Source organism: Pangasianodon hypophthalmus, chromosome 28, assembly GCF_027358585.1.
Source record: "Pangasianodon hypophthalmus isolate fPanHyp1 chromosome 28, fPanHyp1.pri, whole genome shotgun sequence".
NCBI lineage: Eukaryota > Metazoa > Chordata > Actinopteri > Siluriformes > Pangasiidae > Pangasianodon > Pangasianodon hypophthalmus.
The window spans coordinates 16,913,363-16,935,507 of NC_069737.1; the positions used below are offsets into that span (position 1 = coordinate 16,913,363).

Genomic DNA, 22,145 nt, shown 5'->3' on the forward strand with positions numbered 1-22,145 from the left:
GATCATGAGGTCAACATGATCTGTCGGTACGTCACGCAAGCTCACGTTAGCACGGACTTCACATGTGCGGCTGTCCATGTAGAAGTAACCAGCCTCGTTTCCGGCAGCGATGATGCACGAGAGGTCGCCATTAACACCTGAGTCACGATCTGTAGCCATGATTGTGGTTATGAGATCCCCGTAGTCGGAATACTTGGAAACGGGTAACTCAGTGGTGTGATTCCGAAGATGAGGCGCTACAATCACCGGGCGATTGTCGTTCACGTCCAGGACATTCAAGACAACAGTGACGTTGCTGCTTAGCATCGGGTTGCCATAGTCACGTGCTTGAACCATGAAGCTAATATGGCTAATTTCCTCATAGTCAAAGGTGCGCAAGGCGTAAATGGCACCGCTTGAAGGATCCACAGTGACATAAGTAGAAATGGAGCTTCCGTGCACCATGCTGTCCAAGACAGAATAGCTCACATGACCGTTAGTGGCTAAGTCCGGGTCGGTGGCATGCACGGTGGCGAGGTAAGCGCCAGGGGAGTTGTTCTCATCCTTAAAGATGTCGTAGCGGTTCTTGTCAAAGCGGGGTGCGTTATCGTTCTCATCCTGCACCCTCACTGTGAAGTGTCTCACAGTGGACAGGCTCGGTGTTCCGCGGTCCTCGGCGATTATCGTGAGGCCGTATTCCGAGCGAGTCTCTCGGTCTAGCGTGGCATTTGTGAGGATTACGTAGTTCTTCTCGTGCGTCTTCTGAAGCCGGAAGTGACTTTCACGAGCAAGCCGGCACACGACCTCGCCGTTCAAACCCGAGTCTGCATCGTCCACACGCACAAGTGCTACAAACGTGTCCACAGGTGCTGATTCTGAGACAGACGCTGCCTCCTCATCGTTTCCCATCAGACTCACGCTGACTTCTGGCTTGTTGTCGTTTACGTCCTTTACCTTGATTGTGATCTTGCAGTGTGCTGGCATCGAGTTCGGCCCTGAGTCTTGCGCCTGGACGTCTACGTCATACGAATCATCCGACTCAAAGTCCACCTTCCTGAGCAGAGTCAGGTGACCGGTATCTGGGTCAATCCGGAACGTTTCTACTACTTTTGGAGAGACGTGGCTGCTAAAGGAGTAGACGATCTTGGCATTCGTGCCCTCGTCTTCATCTGTGGCGTTCAGATCCACCAGCAAGACACCTGGCGCCGCGTCCTCCGGGAGTTCGATGGTATATGATGGCTCTGCGAAGACAGGATTGTTGTCATTCGAATCGGCGACTGTGATCTTCAGAAGCGTGGTTCCAGTTCTGGGAGGTGACCCGCCGTCTGACGCTGTAAGTCGTAGCTCGTAACTTGAGCGTGTCTCGCGATCGAGTTCCTTTAGCACCACTAGCTCGGCGTACTTTGCGCCATTGGTTCCAGTAAGGACGTCGATCCCAAAGGTGTCGGACGCGCTCAGAGTGTATGTGCTCAGAGCATTCTCACCGACATCCGGGTCCGCAGCGCTGTCCAGAGGGACTCGTGTCCCTACGGTGGCTGTTTCCGAGATCTCCAGAGGGATGACAGCACGTGGGAAGCGAGGCGCGTGGTCGTTCACATCCAGTATCTCCACCTGCACGTGGAAGAGCTGCAGGTGCTCAGTGGGCAGGGTCAGCACATCGAACTCCACCGAGCAGTTCGGGTTCCGGTCGCACAACTTTTCACGATCCAGTCGGCCTTTTACACTGATCTCGCCATCACGCTCACGTACTGATAAGGCGCTCGCCCCTCCACGCTGCACGGCCCGGAAACGTAACTGCACCGAGCTGGGCAGGTGAGCCAGCACATCACGGGCGTCCTCCTTCAGCGAGCCGATCACGGTGCCCGCCTCCTGCTCCTCATGCACGCGGTACCTCAGCGTCCTTCCCACCACATGACCAAACCCAGACACCAGGAGAGTGAAGAGCACAAAGCACGCGCTACGCATTGTTTCTCTTCTCATAGTAAAATCCCACATGCACGCGCGATCACTTCCAATCCTTTTCTTTCTTTCTTTCTTTCTTTCTGCACAGCGTCCGCGTCTGCGTGCGTCTGCCTGCGTGTGTGTGTATGTGTGTGTGTGAGTGTGTGCGTGTGTATGTGTGATCCTCTATCGCTCCCAAAACATCACACACACTTTCACGCAGAAACACACCCCGGAACAGTCCAAACCGGCAGACGGGGAGGGGCGCAGCGCGTGCAGAGAAATAAATTCAGTGAAATAAAGAGAAAGAAAGAAAAGCGACGTCTACAGCAGCACCGTCTTCTGTCTCGCCGGAGAGAAATCTGTTGCGCGCGCACGGCGTCCAGACGAGTAAAGGCGCGCGCTCCAGACGGGCTCAATCACTACACTAAACTAAATAAATAAATAAATAAATAAATAAATAAATAATTAAAACAGAAACGCGCGCTGGCTGTAAACAATTAAGGCTGCGGTCAGAATAAAGGCCGAAATAGCGCGAACCTCTGTGTCTGTCTGTCTCTCCGTCTGTCTGTCTGTCTGTCTGTCTGTCTGTCTGTCTGACCAGCGCGGCTGAAAATTCTCCCCAAACTGAAGCGCTGCCCCTTGTGTGTCTGCTAAAGAAACAGAGGGGGAGAAAAGGGGGGTAAACTCCGCCCTGTGGGGGTCTCTCTCTCTCTCTCTCTCTCTCTCTCTCTCTCTCTCTCTCTCTCTCTCTACAGATCTTTTCATTATTGTCCTCATTAATTATTCATCCAAATTGAAATGTCCTTTGACGCGCGGTCATGAAAAAAAAAAAAACCTCGTGCACGCGCACGGTCATGTCGTCACTCTTTTCTGCAGAAATGTTAAACTCTCTCAGTGTGGTGTTCATTCTACACGTCAGGTGTTCATTCTACACGTCAGGGGTTCATTCTACACGTCAGGGTTTCATTCTACACGTCAGGTGTTCATTCTACACTTCAGGTTTTCATTCTACACGTCAGGTGTTCATTCTACACGTCAGGTGTTCATTCTACACTTCAGGTTTTCATTCTACACGTCAGGTTTTCATTCTACACGTCAGGTTTTCATTCTACACGTCAGGTGTTCATTCTACACGTCAGGTGTTCATTCTACACTTCAGGTGTTCATTCTACACGTCAGGGTTTCATTCTACACTTCAGGTTTTCATTCTACACTTCAGGTTTTCATTCTACACGTCAGGTTTTCATTCTACACTTCAGGTTTTCATTCTACACGTCAGGGTTTCATTCTACACGTCAGGTGTTCATTCTACACGTCAGGGTTTCATTCTACACTTCAGGTGTTCATTCTACACGTCAGGTTTTCATTCTACACGTCAGGTTTTCATTCTACACTTCAGGTTTTCATTCTACACGTCAGGTTTTCATTCTACACGTCAGGTGTTCATTCTACACGTCAGGGTTTCATTCTACACTTCAGGTGTTCATTCTACACGTCAGGTTTTCATTCTACACGTCAGGTTTTCATTCTACACTTCAGGTTTTCATTCTACACGTCAGGTTTTCATTCTACACTTCAGTTGTTCATTCTACACTTCAGGTTTTCATTCTACACGTCAGGGTTTCATTCTACACTTCAGGTGTTCATTCTACACGTCAGGGGTTCATTCTACACTTCAGGGGTTCATTCTACACGTCAGGTTTTCATTCTACACGTCAGGGTTTCATTCTACACTTCAGGTGTTCATTCTACACTTCAGGGTTTCATTCTACACGTCAGGTGTTCATTCTACACGTCAGGGGTTCATTCTACACTTCAGGGGTTCATTCTACACGTCAGGTTTTCATTCTACACGTCAGGGTTTCATTCTACACTTCAGGTGTTCATTCTACACTTCAGGGTTTCATTCTACACGTCAGGGGTTCATTCTACACGTCAGGGTTTCATTCTACACGTCAGGGGTTCATTCTACACGTCAGGTGTTCATTCTACACTTCAGGTTTTCATTCTACACGTCAGGGGTTCATTCTACACGTCAGGTGTTCATTCTACACTTCAGGGGTTCATTCTACACTGTGTGTGTGTGTGTGTGTGTGTGTGTGTGTGTGTTAATCAAACAGTACAGCTGTCCATGCAGCAGTGTTAATGAACTGGCATTAATTCAGCCTTATAATTAAAGAATAATAACGCAGCACTAGGATAACGGGGCACTTCTCATGGGTTCTCCTGATAGTTTCAGCTTCCTAACTTCCTAAAGAGGGTTCTAACACACACACACACACACCGTCTATAAGAGCTTCTAACACACACACACACACACCGTCTATAAGAGCTTCTAACACACACACACACACCGTCTATAAGAGCTTCTAACACACACACACACACCGTCTATAAGAACTTCTAACACACACACACCGTCTATAAGAGCTTCTAACACACACACACCGTCTATAAGAGCTTCTAACACACACACACACCGTCTATAAGAGCTTCTAACACACACACACACACCGTCTATAAGAGCTTCTAACACACACACACCGTCTATAAGAGCTTCTAACACACACACACACCGTCTATAAGAGCTTCTAACACACACACACACCGTCTATAAGAGCTTCTAACACACACACACACCGTCTATAAGAGCTTCTAACACTCACACACCGTCTATAAGAGCTTCTAACACTCACACACACCGTCTATAAGAGCTTCTAACACACACACACACACCGTCTATAAGAGCTTCTAACACACACACACACACCGTCTATAAGAGCTTCTAACACACACACGCACACCGTCTATAAGAGCTTCTAACACACACACACACACACCGTCTATAAGAGCTTCTAACACACACTCACACACCGTCTATAAGAGCTTCTAACACTCACACACGCCGTCTATAAGAGCTTCTAACACACACACACCGTCTATAAGAGCTTCTAACTCACACACACTGTCGATAAGAGCTTCTAACACTCACACACCGTCTATAAGAGCTTCTAACACACACACACCGTCTATAAGAGTTTCTAACACACACACACCGTCTATAAGAGCTTCTAACACTCACACACCGTCTATAAGAGCTTCTAACACACACACACACACCGTCTATAAGAGCTTCTAACACTCACACACCGTCTATAAGAGCTTCTAACACACACACACACACACACACACACCGTCTATAAGAGCTTCTAACACTCACACACACCGTCTATAAGAGCTTCTAACACTCACACACACCGTCTATAAGAGCTTCTAACACTCACACACCGTCTATAAGAGCTTCTAACACACACACACACCGTCTATAAGAGCTTCTAACACTCACACACACCGTCTATAAGAGCTTCTAACTCACACACACCGTCTATAAGAGCTTCTAACACTCACACACCGTCTATAAGAGCTTCTAACACACACACACCGTCTATAAGAGCTTCTAACACTCACACACCGTCTATAAGAGCTTCTAACACTCACACACCGTCTATAAGAGCTTCTAACACTCACACATCGTCTATAAGAGCTTCTAACACTCACACACACCGTCTATAAGAGCTTCTAACTCACACACACCGTCTATAAGAGCTTCTAACACTCACACACCGTCTATAAGAGCTTCTAACACACACACACCGTCTATAAGAGCTTCTAACACTCACACACCGTCTATAAGAGCTTCTAACACTCACACACCGTCTATAAGAGCTTCTAACACACACACACACCGTCTATAAGAGCTTCTAACACACACACACACACCGTCTATAAGAGCTTCTAACACACACACACCGTCTATAAGAGCTTCTAACACACACACACACCGTCTATAAGAGCTTCTAACACACACACACACACCGTCTATAAGAGCTTCTAACACACACACACACCGTCTATAAGAGCTTCTAACACACACACACCGTCTATAAGAGCTTCTAACACACACACACCGTCTATAAGAGCTTCTAACACACACACACACCGTCTATAAGAGCTTCTAACACACACACACACACCGTCTATAAGAGCTTCTAACACACACACACCGTCTATAAGAGCTTCTAACACACACACACACCGTCTATAAGAGCTTCTAACACACACACACACACCGTCTATAAGAGCTTCTAACACACACACACACCGTCTATAAGAGCTTCTAACACTCACACACCGTCTATAAGAGCTTCTAACACTCACACACACCGTCTATAAGAGCTTCTAACACACACACGCACACCGTCTATAAGAGCTTCTAACACACACACACACACACCGTCTATAAGAGCTTCTAACACACACTCACACACCGTCTATAAGAGCTTCTAACACTCACACACACCGTCTATAAGAGCTTCTAACACACACACACACACCGTCTATAAGAGCTTCTAACACACACACAAACACCGTCTATAAGAGCTTCTAACACTCACACACACACGCCGTCTATAAGAGCTTCTAACACACACACACACACCGTCTATAAGAGCTTCTAACACACACACGCACACCGTCTATAAGAGCTTCTAACACACACACACACACACCGTCTATAAGAGCTTCTAACACTCACACACCGTCTATAAGAGCTTCTAACACACACACCGTCTATAAGAGCTTCTAACACACACACACACACACCGTCTATAAGAGCTTCTAACACACACACACACCGTCTATAAGAGCTTCTATAACACACACACACCGTCTATAAGAGCTTCTAACACACTCACACACACACACCGTCTATAAGAGCTTCTAACTCACACACACCGTCTATAAGAGCTTCTAACACACACACACACACACACCGTCTATAAGAGCTTCTAACACACACACACCGTCTATAAGAGCTTCTAACACACACACACACCGTCTATAAGAGCTTCTAACACTCACACCCCGTCTATAAGAGCTTCTAACACACACACACCGTCTATAAGAGCTTCTAACACACACACACACACCGTCTATAAGAGCTTCTAACACTCACACACACCGTCTATAAGAGCTTCTAACACTCACACACACACCGTCTATAAGAGTTTCTAACACACACACACCGTCTATAAGAGCTTCTAACACACACACACCGTCTATAAGAGCTTCTAAGACACACTCACACACCGTCTATAAGAGCTTCTAACACACACACACCGTCTATAAGAGCTTCTAACACACACACACACCGTCTATAAGAGCTTCTAACACACACACACCGTCTATAAGAGCTTCTAACACACACTCACACACCGTCTATAAGAGCTTCTAACACACACACACCGTCTATAAGAGCTTCTAACACACACACACACCGTCTATAAGAGCTTCTAACACACACACACCGTCTATAAGAGCTTCTAACACACACACACACCGTCTATAAGAGCTTCTAACACACACACACCGTCTATAAGAGCTTCTAACACACACACACCGTCTATAAGAGCTTCTAACACTCACACACCGTCTATAAGAGCTTCTAACACACACACACCGTCTATAAGAGCTTCTAACACTCACACACCGTCTATAAGAGCTTCTAACACACACACACACCGTCTATAAGAGCTTCTAACACACACACACCGTCTATAAGAGCTTCTAACACTCACACACACCGTCTATAAGAGCTTCTAACACACACACACACACCGTCTATAAGAGCTTCTAACACACACACACACACCGTCTATAAGAGCTTCTAACACACACACGCACACCGTCTATAAGAGCTTCTAACACACACACACACACACCGTCTATAAGAGCTTCTAACACACACCCACACACCGTCTATAAGAGCTTCTAACACTCACACACCGTCTATAAGAGCTTCTAACACACACACACCGTCTATAAGAGCTTCTAACACACACACACACACACCGTCTATAAGAGCTTCTAACACACACACACACCGTCTATAAGAGCTTCTAACACTCACACACACACCGTCTATAAGAGCTTCTAACACACTCACACACACACACCGTCTATAAGAGCTTCTAACACTCACACACACACACCGTCTATAAGAGCTTCTAACACACACACACGGTCTATAAGAGCTTCTAACACACACACACCGTCTATAAGAGCTTCTAACACACACACACACACACCGTCTATAAGAGCTTCTAACACACACACACACCGTCTATAAGAGCTTCTAACACACACACACACCGTCTATAAGAGCTTCTAACACACACACACACCGTCTATAAGAGCTTCTAACACACACACACACCGTCTATAAGAGCTTCTAACACACACACACACCGTCTATAAGAGCTTCTAACACACACACACACACCGTCTATAAGAGCTTCTAACACACACACACACACCGTCTATAAGAGCTTCTAACACACACACACCGTCTATAAGAGCTTCTATCACTCACACACCGTCTATAAGAGCTTCTAACACACACACACACCGTCTATAAGAGCTTCTAACACACACACACCGTCTATAAGAGCTTCTAACACACACACACACACCGTCTATAAGAGCTTCTAACACTCACACACCGTCTATAAGAGCTTCTAACACACACACACACACACCGTCTATAAGAGCTTCTAACACTCACACACACCGTCTATAAGAGCTTCTAACACACACACACCGTCTATAAGAGCTTCTAACACACTCACACACACACACCGTCTATAAGAGCTTCTAACTCACACACACCGTCTATAAGAGCTTCTAACACACACACACACACACACCGTCTATAAGAGCTTCTAACACACACACACCGTCTATAAGAGCTTCTAACACACACACACCGTCTATAAGAGCTTCTAACACTCACACACCGTCTATAAGAGCTTCTAACACACACACACACCGTCTATAAGAGCTTCTAACACTCACACACCGTCTATAAGAGCTTCTAACACACACACACCGTCTATAAGAGCTTCTAACACACACACACCGTCTATAAGAGCTTCTAACACTCACACACCGTCTATAAGAGCTTCTAACACTCACACACACCGTCTATAAGAGCTTCTAACACTCACACACCGTCTATAAGAGCTTCTAACACACACACACACACCGTCTATAAGAGCTTCTAACACACACACGCACACCGTCTATAAGAGCTTCTAACACACACACACACACACCGTCTATAAGAGCTTCTAACACACTCACACACACCGTCTATAAGAGCTTCTAACACTCACACACCGTCTATAAGAGCTTCTAACACACACACACCGTCTATAAGAGCTTCTAACACACACACACACACACCGTCTATAAGAGCTTCTAACACACACACACACCGTCTATAAGAGCTTCTAACACACACACACACCGTCTATAAGAGCTTCTAACACACTCACACACACACACCGTCTATAAGAGCTTCTAACTCACACACACCGTCGATAAGAGCTTCTAACTCACACACACACACACCGTCTATAAGAGCTTCTAACACTCACACACCGTCTATAAGAGCTTCTAACACACACACACCGTCTATAAGAGTTTCTAACACACACACACCGTCTATAAGAGCTTCTAACACTCACACACCGTCTATAAGAGCTTCTAACACACACACACCGTCTATAAGAGCTTCTAACACACACACACACACCGTCTATAAGAGCTTCTAACACTCACACACCGTCTATAAGAGCTTCTAACACACACACACACACACCGTCTATAAGAGCTTCTAACACTCACACACACCGTCTATAAGAGTTTCTAACACTCACACACACCGTCTATAAGAGCTTCTAACACTCACACACCGTCTATAAGAGCTTCTAACACACACACACACCGTCTATAAGAGCTTCTAACACACACACACACACCGTCTATAAGAGCTTCTAACTCACACACACCGTCTATAAGAGCTTCTAACACTCACACACCGTCTATAAGAGCTTCTAACTCATACACACCGTCTATAAGAGCTTCTAACTCACACACACCGTCTATAAGAGCTTCTAACACTCACACACCGTCTATAAGAGCTTCTAACCCACACACACACCGTCTATAAGAGCTTCTAACACACACACACACACCGTCTATAAGAGCTTCTAACACACACACACACACCGTCTATAAGAGCTTCTAACTCACACACACCGTCTATAAGAGCTTCTAACACACACACACCGTCTATAAGAGCTTCTAACACTCACACACCGTCTATAAGAGCTTCTAACACTCACACACCGTCTATAAGAGCTTCTAACACACTCACACACACACCGTCTATAAGAGCTTCTAACACTCACACACCGTCTATAAGAGCTTCTAACACACACACACACCGTCTATAAGAGCTTCTAACACACACACACACACACACCGTCTATAAGAGCTTCTAACACTCACACACCGTCTATAAGAGCTTCTAACACTCACACACCGTCTATAAGAGCTTCTAACACTCACACACCGTCTATAAGAGCTTCTAACACACACACACACCGTCTATAAGAGCTTCTAACACACACACACACACCGTCTATAAGAGCTTCTAACACACACACACACACCGTCTATAAGAGCTTCTAACACACACACACCGTCTATAAGAGCTTCTATCACTCACACACCGTCTATAAGAGCTTCTAACACACACACACACACCGTCTATAAGAGCTTCTAACACACACACACACCGTCTATAAGAGCTTCTAACACACACACACCGTCTATAAGAGCTTCTAACACACACACACACACCGTCTATAAGAGCTTCTAACACTCACACACCGTCTATAAGAGCTTCTAACACACACACACACACACCGTCTATAAGAGCTTCTAACACACACACACCGTCTATAAGAGCTTCTAACACACACACACCGTCTATAAGAGCTTCTAACACTCACACACACCGTCTATAAGAGCTTCTAACACACACACACCGTCTATAAGAGCTTCTAACACACTCACACACACACACCGTCTATAAGAGCTTCTAACTCACACACACCGTCTATAAGAGCTTCTAACACACACACACACACACCGTCTATAAGAGCTTCTAACACACACACACCGTCTATAAGAGCTTCTAACACACACACACCGTCTATAAGAGCTTCTAACACTCACACACCGTCTATAAGAGCTTCTAACACACACACACACCGTCTATAAGAGCTTCTAACACACACACACCGTCTATAAGAGCTTCTAACACACACACACCGTCTATAAGAGCTTCTAACACTCACACACCGTCTATAAGAGCTTCTAACACACACACACCGTCTATAAGAGCTTCTAACACTCACACACCGTCTATAAGAGCTTCTAACACACACACACACACCGTCTATAAGAGCTTCTAACACACACACGCACACCGTCTATAAGAGCTTCTAACACACACACACACACACCGTCTATAAGAGCTTCTAACACACTCACACACACCGTCTATAAGAGCTTCTAACACTCACACACCGTCTATAAGAGCTTCTAACACACACACACCGTCTATAAGAGCTTCTAACACACACACACACACACCGTCTATAAGAGCTTCTAACACACACACACACCGTCTATAAGAGCTTCTAACACACACACACACCGTCTATAAGAGCTTCTAACACACTCACACACACACACCGTCTATAAGAGCTTCTAACTCACACACACCGTCGATAAGAGCTTCTAACTCACACACACCGTCGATAAGAGCTTCTAACTCACACACACACACACCGTCTATAAGAGCTTCTAACACACACACACCGTCTATAAGAGCTTCTAACACACACACACCGTCTATAAGAGTTTCTAACACACACACACCGTCTATAAGAGCTTCTAACACTCACACACCGTCTATAAGAGCTTCTAACACACACACACCGTCTATAAGAGCTTCTAACACACACACACACACCGTCTATAAGAGCTTCTAACACTCACACACCGTCTATAAGAGCTTCTAACACACACACACACACACCGTCTATAAGAGCTTCTAACACTCACACACACCGTCTATAAGAGTTTCTAACACTCACACACACCGTCTATAAGAGCTTCTAACACTCACACACCGTCTATAAGAGCTTCTAACACACACACACACCGTCTATAAGAGCTTCTAACACACACACACACACCGTCTATAAGAGCTTCTAACTCACACACACCGTCTATAAGAGCTTCTAACACTCACACACCGTCTATAAGAGCTTCTAACCCACACACACACCGTCTATAAGAGCTTCTAACACACACACACACACCGTCTATAAGAGCTTCTAACACACACACACACACCGTCTATAAGAGCTTCTAACTCACACACACCGTCTATAAGAGCTTCTAACACACACACACCGTCTATAAGAGCTTCTAACACTCACACACCGTCTATAAGAGCTTCTAACACTCACACACCGTCTATAAGAGCTTCTAACACACTCACACACACACCGTCTATAAGAGCTTCTAACACTCACACACCGTCTATAAGAGCTTCTAACACACACACACACCGTCTATAAGAGCTTCTAACACACACACACACACCGTTTATAAGAGCTTCTAACACACACACACCGTCTATAAGAGCTTCTAACACACACACACACCGTCTATAAGAGCTTCTAACACACACACACACACCGTTTATAAGAGCTTCTAACACTCACACACCGTCTATAAGAGCTTCTAACACACACACACACACCGTCTATAAGAGCTTCTAACACACACACACCGTCTATAAGAGCTTCTAACACTCACACACCGTCTATAAGAGCTTCTAACTCACACACACCGTCTATAAGAGCTTCTAACACTCACACACACCGTCTATAAGAGCTTCTAACACACACACACCGTCTATAAGAGCTTCTAACTCATACACACCGTCTATAAGAGCTTCTAACACACACACACACACACCGTCTATAAGAGCTTCTAACACTCACACACACCGTCTATAAGAGCTTCTAACACACACACACACCGTCTATAAGAGCTTCTAACACTCACACACACACCGTCTATAAGAGCTTCTAACACTCACACACCGTCTATAAGAGCTTCTAACACTCACACACACCGTCTATAAGAGCTTCTAACACACACACACCGTCTATAAGAGCTTCTAACACACACACACGGTCTATAAGAGCTTCTAACACTCACACACCGTCTATAAGAGCTTCTAACTCACACACACCATCTATAAGAGCTTCTAACACACACACACCGTCTATAAGAGCTTCTAACACACACACACACCGTCTATAAGAGCTTCTAACACACACACACACCGTCTATAAGAGCTTCTAACACACACACCGTCTATAAGAGCTTCTAACACTCACACACCGTCTATAAGAGCTTCTAACACACACACATCGTCTATAAGAGCTTCTAACACACACACACACACCGTCTATAAGAGCTTCTAACACACACACACACACCGTCTATAAGAGCTTCTAACACTCACACACCGTCTATAAGAGCTTCTAACACACACACACACACACACCGTCTATAAGAGCTTCTAACACTCACACACACCGTCTATAAGAGCTTCTAACACACACACACCGTCTATAAGAGCTTCTAACTCACACACACCGTCTATAAGAGCTTCTAACACACTCACACACACACACCGTCTATAAGAGCTTCTAACACTCACACACACACCGTCTATAAGAGCTTCTAACACTCACACACACACCGTCTATAAGAGCTTCTAACACACACACACCCCGTCTATAAGAGCTTCTAATACACACACACACCGTCTATAAGAGCTTCTAACACACACACACCATCTATAAGAGCTTCTAACACACACACACACCGTCTATAAGAGCTTCTAACACTTACACACCGTCTATAAGAGCTTCTAACACACACACACACCGTCTATAAGAGCTTCTAACACACACACACCGTCTATAAGAGCTTCTAACACTCACACACACCGTCTATAAGAGCTTCTAACACTCACACACATCGTCTATAAGAGCTTCTAACACACACACACCGTCTATAAGAGCTTCTAACACTCACACACCGTCTATAAGAGCTTCTAACACTCACACACACCGTCTATAAGAGCTTCTAACACTCACACACACCGTCTATAAGAGCTTCTAACACACACACACACCGTCTATAAGAGCTTCTAACACTCACACACACCGTCTATAAGAGCTTCTAACACACACACACACACCGTCTATAAGAGCTTCTAACACACACACACCATCTATAAGAGCTTCTAACACTCACACACCGTCTATAAGAGCTTCTAACTCACACACACACACCGTCTATAAGAGCTTCTAACACTCACACACCGTCTATAAGAGCTTCTAACACACACACACACACCGTCTATAAGAGCTTCTAACTCACACACACCGTCTATAAGAGCTTCTAACACTCACACACCGTCTATAAGAGCTTCTAACACTCACACACCGTCTATAAGAGCTTCTAACACACACACCGTCTATAAGAGCTTCTAACACACACACACACCGTCTATAAGAGCTTCTAACACACACACACACCGTCTATAAGAGCTTCTAACACTCACACACACACCGTCTATAAGAGCTTCTAACACACACACACACCGTCTATAAGAGCTTCTAACACTCACACACACACCGTCTATAAGAGCTTCTAACACTCACACACACACCGTCTATAAGAGCTTCTAACACTCACACACCGTCTATAAGAGCTTCTAACACTCACACACACACACCGTCTATAAGAGCTTCTAACACACACACACCGTCTATAAGAGTTTCTAACACACACACACCGTCTATAAGAGCTTCTAACACTCACACACCGTCTATAAGAGCTTCTAACACACACACACCGTCTATAAGAGCTTCTAACACACACACACACCGTCTATAAGAGCTTCTAACACTCACACACACACCGTCTATAAGAGCTTCTAACACACACACACACCGTCTATAAGAGCTTCTAACACTCACACACCGTCTATAAGAGCTTCTAACACTCACACACACACACCGTCTATAAGAGCTTCTAACACACACACACCGTCTATAAGAGTTTCTAACACACACACACCGTCTATAAGAGCTTCTAACACTCACACACCGTCTATAAGAGCTTCTAACACTCACACACACACCGTCTATAAGAGCTTCTAACACACACACCGTCTATAAGAGCTTCTAACACTCACACACACACCGTCTATAAGAGCTTCTAACACACACACACACCGTCTATAAGAGCTTCTAACACACACACACACCGTCTATAAGAGCTTCTAACACACACACACCGTCTATAAGAGCTTCTAACACACACACACACCGTCTATAAGAGCTTCTAACACTCACACACCGTCTATAAGAGCTTCTAACACTCACACACACCGTCTATAAGAGCTTCTAACACACTCACACACCGTCTATAAGAGCTTCTAACACACACACACACACCGTCTATAAGAGCTTCTAACTCACACACACCGTCTATAAGAGCTTCTAACACACACACACCGTCTATAAGAGCTTCTAACACTCACACACCGTCTATAAGAGCTTCTAACACACACACACACACCGTCTATAAGAGCTTCTAACTCACACACACCGTCTATAAGAGCTTCTAACACTCACACACCGTCTATAAGAGCTTCTAACACACACACACACACCGTCTATAAGAGCTTCTAACACACACACACCGTCTATAAGAGCTTCTAACACTCACACACCGTCTATAAGAGCTTCTAACACTCACACACCGTCTATAAGAGCTTCTAACACACACACACCGTCTATAAGAGCTTCTAACACACTCACACACACACCGTCTATAAGAGCTTCTAACACTCACACACCGTCTATAAGAGCTTCTAACACACACACACACCGTCTATAAGAGCTTCTAACACACACACACACACCGTCTATAAGAGCTTCTAACACACACACACCGTCTATAAGAGCTTCTAACACACACACACCGTCTATAAGAGCTTCTAACTCACACACACCGTCTATAAGAGCTTCTAACACTCACACACACCGTCTATAAGAGCTTCTAACACACACACACCGTCTATAAGAGCTTCTAACACTCACACATCGTCTATAAGAGCTTCTAACACACACACACACCGTCTATAAGAGCTTCTAACACACACACACCGTCTATAAGAGCTTCTAACACTCACACATCGTCTATAAGAGCTTCTAACACACACACACACACTGTCTATAAGAGCTTCTAACACACACACATCGTCTATAAGAGCTTCTAACACTCACACACACCATCTATAAGAGCTTCTAACACACACACACACCGTCTATAAGAGCTTCTAACACACACACACCGTCTATAAGAGCTTCTAACTCACACACACCGTCTATAAGAGCTTCTAACACTCACACACACACCGTCTATAAGAGCTTCTAACACTCACACACACACCGTCTATAAGAGCTTCTAACACTCACACACACCGTCTATAAGAGCTTCTAACACTCACACACCGTCTATAAGAGCTTCTAACACACACACACACACCGTCTATAAGAGCTTCTAACACTCACACACCGTCTATAAGAGCTTCTAACACACACACACGGTCTATAAGAGCTTCTAACTCACACACACCGTCTATAAGAGCTTCTAACACACTCACACCGTCTATAAGAGCTTCTAACTCACACACACACACCGTCTATAAGAGCTTCTAACACACACACACCGTCTATAAGAGCTTCTAACACACACACACACACCGTCTATAAGAGCTTCTAACTCACACACACCGTCTATAAGAGCTTCTAACACACACACACACACCGTCTATAAGAGCTTCTAACACACACACACACCGTCTATAAGAGCTTCTAACACACACACACACACCGTCTATAAGAGCTTCTAACACTCACACACACACACCGTCTATAAGAGCTTCTAACACACACACACCGTCTATAAGAGCTTCTAACACACACACACCGTCTATAAGAGCTTCTAACACTCACACACCGTCTATAAGAGCTTCTAACACACACACACCGTCTATAAGAGCTTCTAACACACACACACACCGTCTATAAGAGCTTCTAACACTCACACACACACCGTCTATAAGAGCTTCTAACACTCACACACCGTCTATAAGAGCTTCTAACACTCACACACACACACCGTCTATAAGAGCTTCTAACACACACACACCGTCTATAAGAGTTTCTAACACACACACACCGTCTATAAGAGCTTCTAACACTCACACACCGTCTATAAGAGCTTCTAACACTCACACACACACCGTCTATAAGAGCTTCTAACACACACACCGTCTATAAGAGCTTCTAACACTCACACACACACCGTCTATAAGAGCTTCTAACACACACACACACCGTCTATAAGAGCTTCTAACACACACACACACCGTCTATAAGAGCTTCTAACACACACACACCGTCTATAAGAGCTTCTAACACACACACACACCGTCTATAAGAGCTTCTAACACTCACACACCGTCTATAAGAGCTTCTAACACTCACACACACCGTCTATAAGAGCTTCTAACACACTCACACACCGTCTATAAGAGCTTCTAACACACACACACACACCGTCTATAAGAGCTTCTAACTCACACACACCGTCTATAAGAGCTTCTAACACACACACACCGTCTATAAGAGCTTCTAACACTCACACACCGTCTATAAGAGCTTCTAACACACACACACACACCGTCTATAAGAGCTTCTAACTCACACACACCGTCTATAAGAGCTTCTAACACTCACACACCGTCTATAAGAGCTTCTAACACACACACACACACACCGTCTATAAGAGCTTCTAACACACACACACCGTCTATAAGAGCTTCTAACACTCACACACCGTCTATAAGAGCTTCTAACACTCACACACCGTCTATAAGAGCTTCTAACACACTCACACACACACCGTCTATAAGAGCTTCTAACACTCACACACCGTCTATAAGAGCTTCTAACACACACACACACCGTCTATAAGAGCTTCTAACACACACACACACACCGTCTATAAGAGCTTCTAACACACACACACCGTCTATAAGAGCTTCTAACTCACACACACCGTCTATAAGAGCTTCTAACACTCACACACACCGTCTATAAGAGCTTCTAACACACACACACACCGTCTATAAGAGCTTCTAACACACACACACACACCGTCTATAAGAGCTTCTAACACACACACACCGTCTATAAGAGCTTCTAACTCACACACACCGTCTATAAGAGCTTCTAACACTCACACACACCGTCTATAAGAGCTTCTAACACACACACACCGTCTATAAGAGCTTCTAACACTCACACATCGTCTATAAGAGCTTCTAACACACACACACACCGTCTATAAGAGCTTCTAACACACACACACCGTCTATAAGAGCTTCTAACACTCACACATCGTCTATAAGAGCTTCTAACACACACACACACACTGTCTATAAGAGCTTCTAACACACACACATCGTCTATAAGAGCTTCTAACACTCACACACACCATCTATAAGAGCTTCTAACACACACACACACCGTCTATAAGAGCTTCTAACACTCACACACACACCGTCTATAAGAGCTTCTAACACTCACACACCGTCTATAAGAGCTTCTAACACACACACACGGTCTATAAGAGCTTCTAACACACACACACCGTCTATAAGAGCTTCTAACTCACACACACCGTCTATAAGAGCTTCTAACACACTCACACCGTCTATAAGAGCTTCTAACACACACACACACACCGTCTATAAGAGCTTCTAACACACACACACCGTCTATAAGAGCTTCTAACACACACACACACACCGTCTATAAGAGCTTCTAACTCACACACACCGTCTATAAGAGCTTCTAACACACACACACACACCGTCTATAAGAGCTTCTAACACACACACACACCGTCTATAAGAGCTTCTAACACACACACACACACCGTCTATAAGAGCTTCTAACACACACACCGTCTATAAGAGCTTCTAACACACACACACACCGTCTATAAGAGCTTCTAACACACACACACACACCGTCTATAAGAGCTTCTAACACTCACACACACACCGTCTATAAGAGCTTCTAACACACACACACCGTCTATAAGAGCTTCTAACACACACACACCGTCTATAAGAGCTTCTAACACTCACACACACACCGTCTATAAGAGCTTCTAACACACACACACCGTCTATAAGAGCTTCTAACACACACACACCGTCTATAAGAGCTTCTAACACTCACACATCGTCTATAAGAGCTTCTAACACACACACACACACCATCTATAAGAGCTTCTAACACACACACACACACCGTCTATAAGAGCTTCTAACACACACACACACACCGTCTATAAGAGCTTCTAACACACACACACCGTCTATAAGAGCTTCTAACACACACACACACACCGTCTATAAGAGCTTCTAACACACACACACACACCGTCTATAAGAGCTTCTAACACACACACACACACCGTCTATAAGAGCTTCTAACACTCACACACACACGCCGTCTATAAGAGCTTCTAACACTCACACACACACACCGTCTATAAGAGCTTCTAACACACACACACCGTCTATAAGAGCTTCTAACTCACACACACCGTCTATAAGAGCTTCTAACACTCACACACCGTCTATAAGAGCTTCTAACACACACACACCGTCTATAAGAGCTTCTAACACACACACACACCGTCTATAAGAGCTTCTAACACACACACACACACACACACACACACACACACCGTCTATAAGAGCTTCTAACACACACACACCGTCTATAAGAGCTTCTAACACACACACACACACGCCGTCTATAAGAGCTTCTAACACACACACACCGTCTATAAGAGCTTCTAACTCACACACACCGTCTATAAGAGCTTCTAACACTCACACACCGTCTATAAGAGCTTCTAACACACACACACCGTCTATAAGAGCTTCTAACACACACACACCGTCTATAAGAGCTTCTAACACACACACACACACACACACACCGTCTATAAGAGCTTCTAACACACACACACACACACACACACACCGTCTATAAGAGCTTCTAACACACACACACACACACACACACACACCGTCTATAAGAGCTTCTAACTCACACACACGGTCTATAAGAGCTTCTAACACACACACACCGTCTATAAGAGCTTCTAACTCACACACACCGTCTATAAGAGCTTCTAACTCACACACACCGTCTATAAGAGCTTCTAACACACACACACCGTCTATAAGAGCTTCTAACACACACACACACACCGTCTATAAGAGCTTCTAACTCACACACACCGTCTATAAGAGCTTCTAACACTCACACACACCGTCTATAAGAGCTTCTAACACGCACACACACACCGTCTATAAGAGCTTCTAACTCACACACACCGTCTATAAGAGCTTCTAACACTCACACACACACCGTCTATAAGAGCTTCTAACTCACACACACCGTCTATAAGAGCTTCTAACACTCACACACCGTCTATAAGAGCTTCTAACACTCACACACACACCGTCTATAAGAGCTTCTAACTCACACACACCGTCTATAAGAGCTTCTAACACTCACACACCGTCTATAAGAGCTTCTAACTCACACACACCGTCTATAAGAGCTTCTAACTCACACACACCGTCTATAAGAGCTTCTAACTCACACACACCGTCTATAAGAGCTTCTAACTCACACACACCGTCTATAAGAGCTTCTAACTCACACACACCGTCTATAAGAGCTTCTAACACTCACACACACACCGTCTATAAGAATCCTTTTGCGTTCTAGATCAAACCTTTCAAAATACTGAAGACCTGTTAATTGTAAGTGTTAAAGCGTGACTGCAAGAGCCTATCAAACACACACACACACACACACACACACACACACACACTATAAATATAACCCTATATGCATGGCTCTCGCGCAGCGGCTCTTTGTGTATTCACGCGCGTGTCACGTGTCAGAGCTGGAGTGTGTTTAATCTGCGTGTCGAATCGCGGTTTTAAAGCTCGGGAGCTCGCGCGCAGACACACATGAGCTCGCGTGAATGTCGCTGTTTTACATACGGTTAATAGAGCGCATTATCACGCATGCGTAATTCGGTTGTGACGCGGGTCAACCCCGCATTCTCTCTCCCTCTCTCTCTCTCTCACACACACACACACACACACACACACACCGGATTCACACAGAACCACACCAGGAGAAACAGCTCGATCCGCGCGCTCACGGGGAGAACAGTGGGACTGATGAGCGCGTGAAATGGCCTACTTCCTGCTGATGAGCGCGTGAGAACCGGATCTGCACTCAGCTGCGTGTCAGGCGCATAAATGTCACAGTCCCAGTGTTTCTAAGTGTTTCTAAGTGTTTATTCAGCTCAAACACACAGCGTCACAGCGCTCGCACCGTTCAGTACAACTTCATTCATAAAAACATCAGAACTACATCACTCTCAGTGTACTACTGAACCATGAGAAAGAAAGAGAGAGAGAGAGAGAGAGACAGGGCAGGGTGTGAGAGAGAGACAGGGTGGGGTGACAGGGCCCTGTCTCTCTCTCTCTCTTTCTCTCTCTCTTTCTGCCCTGTCTCTCTCTCACCCTGCCCTGTCTCTCTCTCTCACCCTGCCCTGTCTCTCTCTCACACGGCCCTGTCTCTCTCTCACCCTGCCCTGTCTCTCTCTTACACCCTGCTCTGTCTCTCTCTTACACCCTGCTCTGTCTCTCTCTCACCCTGCCCTGTCTCTCTCTCACACGGCCCTGTCTCTCTCTTACACCCTGCTCTGTCTCTCTCTTACACCCTGCTCTGTCTCTCTCTCTCACCCTGCCCTGTCTCTCTCTCTTTCTGCCCTGTCTCTCTCTCACCCTGCCCTGTCTCTCTCTTACACCCTGCTCTGTCTCTCTCTTACACCCTGCTCTGTCTCTCTCTCACCCTGCCCTGTCTCTCTCTCACACGGCCCTGTCTCTCTCTTACACCCTGCTCTGTCTCTCTCTTACACCCTGCTCTGTCTCTCTCTCTCACACGGCCCTGTCTCTCTCTCACCCTGCC

At 45.2% G+C, this 22,145-nt stretch overlaps 1 protein-coding gene across 2 annotated transcripts in view; it reads right to left on the reverse strand.

The window, feature by feature from the left end:
- pcdh18a (protocadherin 18a) overlaps positions 1-2,567 on the reverse strand; it is a 6,402-nt gene extending 3,835 nt beyond the window's left edge. For both annotated transcript variants that reach the window (XM_026945154.3, XM_026945153.3), the window contains exon 1: positions 1-2,567. This exon is cut by the window's left edge and continues 486 nt beyond it. In XM_026945154.3, coding sequence (XP_026800955.3) covers positions 1-1,974 — 1,974 coding nt within the window. In that variant the 5' untranslated portion in view covers positions 1,975-2,567.
- Between the last annotated feature and the right edge of the window lie 19,578 nt (positions 2,568-22,145).